The sequence below is a fragment of the Prionailurus viverrinus genome, chromosome D1 (genome assembly GCF_022837055.1).
Source record: "Prionailurus viverrinus isolate Anna chromosome D1, UM_Priviv_1.0, whole genome shotgun sequence".
Classification (NCBI taxonomy): Eukaryota; Metazoa; Chordata; class Mammalia; order Carnivora; family Felidae; genus Prionailurus; species Prionailurus viverrinus.
The window spans coordinates 101466124-101469670 of record NC_062570.1 but is presented as its reverse complement, the minus strand read 5'-3'; the positions used below and the strand labels follow the sequence as shown (position 1 = coordinate 101469670).

General features: G+C 38.5%; 1 protein-coding gene across 1 annotated transcript; it reads right to left on the bottom strand.

Moving 5' to 3' along the window:
• Positions 1-644: 644 nt before the first annotated feature.
• LOC125146556 (olfactory receptor 1102-like) lies at positions 645-2976 on the bottom strand. Its single transcript, XM_047823264.1, has 2 exons — positions 2072-2976; positions 645-747 (listed from the first exon to the last, which is right to left on the bottom strand). Exons 1-2 carry the CDS (start codon positions 2974-2976, stop codon positions 645-647), a joined length of 1008 nt encoding a protein of 335 aa, XP_047679220.1.
• Between the last annotated feature and the right edge of the window lie 571 nt (positions 2977-3547).

Below are 3547 nucleotides of genomic sequence, written 5' to 3'. Positions count from 1 at the left end.
CATTTTTTAGCAATAAAGTGTTTTTATTATTACTTTTTAATATTCAGTTTATTTTGCTTTATTGCAATATTCAATTCATTACTGTGGTCTGGAACTGCACCCACAATGTCTCTGAGGTGTCCCTATAACTAACTTTGAAGGAGATCTATCCTTGCAATGCAAATAAAGCCTGCTGAAAGCAGGGCTAAACTGGTGCATGGTAGAGACTCTCTTCTGTACCTTGGATCTTGGGCCCGGGCACTGAGAGGTGGCGGCATCTTCAAAGCCATCACAAGGTGGTAGGAAAACAGAGCCAAAGCTGAGTCTGAACCAAGCCTCTAGGGAAACCTATTAGGATGGGTTGAGGCTTAGTGGTGTAAACAGCCAAATCTGCCAGCTGGCTGTATCTTATCCTGAATGGTGCCTGTCTTTTGTCATTCTTGAGTTTAGGTATAATTTTGATTAATGCTAGTGTCTGCTCTCCGTGTTCCATAAGGAAGCAAAAGTAGATTTATGTCCATGCTCTGCATGATGTACTAAAAGGGGGAGAAATACATCCTCACACACAGCATGGTAGTGCCACCAGGGATTTGAACACATTAGCTGTGGTCCTGGAATCATAGTCTGGGATTAGATTGCCGCCAATGGACAGATTTAAGGTTAGATCAGTGTGCTTGCTCTGGACTCAGATGCAAATGAATCCTTGAAAAGCAGATTGGGATTATGCGAGCCATGGTTTTGCTATGAATGAGGCGGCATTTTCTCAAGCTTGTCAGACAGAAGTATGATGTTTGCTTATAACTGAAACTATGACAGATTATCCAATTTGCATTATAGGGAGAAGGAAGATAATATTATACAATTTAGTGTAAAGATACACATACATGGGATTCCATGAGTGTGCACGCGTATGTATGTGTGTAAATAAACCCAATATTTGTATGTTGAAATCTTATCTCCTCTAATACTTCAGAAGGTAACTGTACGTGGAGACAGGATCTTTGAGGAGGTAATTAACTTAAAATGACGTTGTATTGCCTATGACTGTTAATCTTACAGAAATAGATTAAGACACTGACATGAGAAAAAAAAATCACGGAGACAATGAATGAATGAAAACTGTCCACCTACAAATGTAGGAGGGAGGCTTCAGGAGAAGTCAACCCTGGCATCACCTTGACCTTAGGCTTCTCATGTCTGGAGCTGTGAGAAAATAATATATATACATTTTTTGTTTAAGCAACCTGTCTGTGGTACTTTGCTATGGCATCCCTAGCAAAACAATACAACCAATATGGCATATATACATGTGTTTACATGCACGTATGTGTTTTCCTGTGGATATATATGTTTAAACATAGTGTAATATATATATATATATATATGTATGTATAATTTTATTAAGAAGTGCTAAACTTAAAAATAAAACAGTCAATTATTTTAGTTGCAAAATGGGTTTATTCAATGTAGCAGAGAATTGTACTTTGGGCCATGCAAGCTATGGTAAAAAAACATTAGCAAGTCCAGAGAAAGAGGAGAAGGACAGCTCTTTTATAAAAGACAGAGAGAGTTGGGAAGGGCTCTTGTAAACAAAAGTCTTTAGGAGTAAGTTGAGAGTTCAAGTATAGTGGTTTTGCATTGCGTGGGTTGTGACTGTCCTTGGCTGGCTGGGCTGTAGTCAGGGGAGAAGGAAACCTTTCTTCCTCTTGCTGGGGTAGTAAAGTCTAGAATTCATCCTTTTGGGAATACAAGATACATCTCTTCCTTTTGGTTCTGTTGACCACAAGTGGAAGGACGCAAGTGCTCTCCCTGCTGGCCCCTTGATTCCCATCTTAAATGAGTTTCCCTTTATTCAATTTCACAGAAGCAAATGGATGACAGTTTCTGCTTGTGTAAAAACTGCTTTGGTGGTGAGTTGACTATGATCTTTATTTAAAAATGCCCCAAAATAACAGAAATACACCAATTAATGAAAACAAATCACTTGAATCATAGCTTTTTGTCTGAAGACAGTTCCATTAATTTTCATTTCTTTCAATTTAACGTTTAGTGTGAAAAGTATACTTTATTGGCAAACCAGCTTTTACCAAACACTCTTTTCATTGCATCTTTCACATCTTTGTTCCTCAAACTATAGATGATGGGATTCAGCATAGGAATCACAATCGTGTAAAATACTGACACTATCATATCATGATCCAAAGCATAGCTGGAATTAGGTCTCACATACATGAAAAGAACCGTACCGTGAAAAATCGATACTCCAGTTAGGTGAGAGCCACACGTGGAAAAGACCTTCCGCCTCCCTTCAGCGGAATGCATCCTCAGAATGGCCAACAGAATGAAACCATAGGAGACCAGGACTATGAGGATAGTGGATATCTCAATAGATCCCGCAAAGTAGAAGACTAGCAGTTGGTTTATGTGAGTGTCAGAACAAGAAATAGCGAGAAGAGGAGGGATGTCACAAAAGACATGTTTAATTTCATTGGATGCACAGAAGGATAGACGAAAAGTAGCCACGGTGTGTAAAGTAGCATGCAGAAAGCCACCAACATAGCAGGAAATTATGAGCGGCACGTAGACTCTGGGTGACATTCTAACTGAATACAGGAGAGGGTTGTAGATTGCTACATAGCGATCATAAGCCATTGCAGCTAAGATAAAACATTCCGTGGTTCCGAAAGTAACAAAGAGAAACATCTGTGCTGCACATCCAAGGAATGAAATGGCTTTATTCTCTGACAAGAAATTGACTAACATTTTTGGGGTGACAGCTGAAGAGTAGCAGGCGTCCAGGAATGATAAGACACTCAGAAAATAGTACATAGGGTTGTGGAGCCGAGAATCCCCAATGACCAATAAAACCATTCCCAAGTTTCCCATCATCGTAAAAAGATAGATTGCTAGAAATAGGAAAAATAGGAAAACTTGCAGCTTAAAATCATTTGTGAAGCCCATCAATATAAATGTTGTGACTTCAGTCACATTTTCCATCTGAATCCTGTATAAATCTAAATCTGATGGCACTGCTGACACTTCAGATTTTATTTATAGGTTTTAAAGACAATACGTCTTTTTTTTTTCTTCTTGGAAAATGCAATCTACTCAATCACAGCCTCATGTCTATTTCTTAGAAGGACATATTGATACCTTTGGCAGTCAAGGAATAGGCAGCAATGAAGAAGTTGGGTCCAAGTGGATGCATCACCCTGTTCAAACAAATTAAATAAAGTATTTCATTTCATTGTTGGCTACACTTGCCATGTGAAAAATAGTGGCACTTCTTGTGCTTCGATTCCTAGTTTATTTTCTGCTAAATTTAATGCCCCTTAGTTTCATATTACATCATCTTAAAATTCAGAAAGATAAATAAATATAGGAATTTTGAATACAAAAAATATTATAAGACGAAGCACAGAGCTGAGTACTCTGAGTACTGATCCCAGATATTCTACCACATGCATGGAATGCCTTTCCTTAACGTGCACATCTTGTGATGTAAGTGTATTTGCTCCCATTTTACCAACTGTGCACGTTAAGGAAAGGCATTCCATGCATGCCGTAG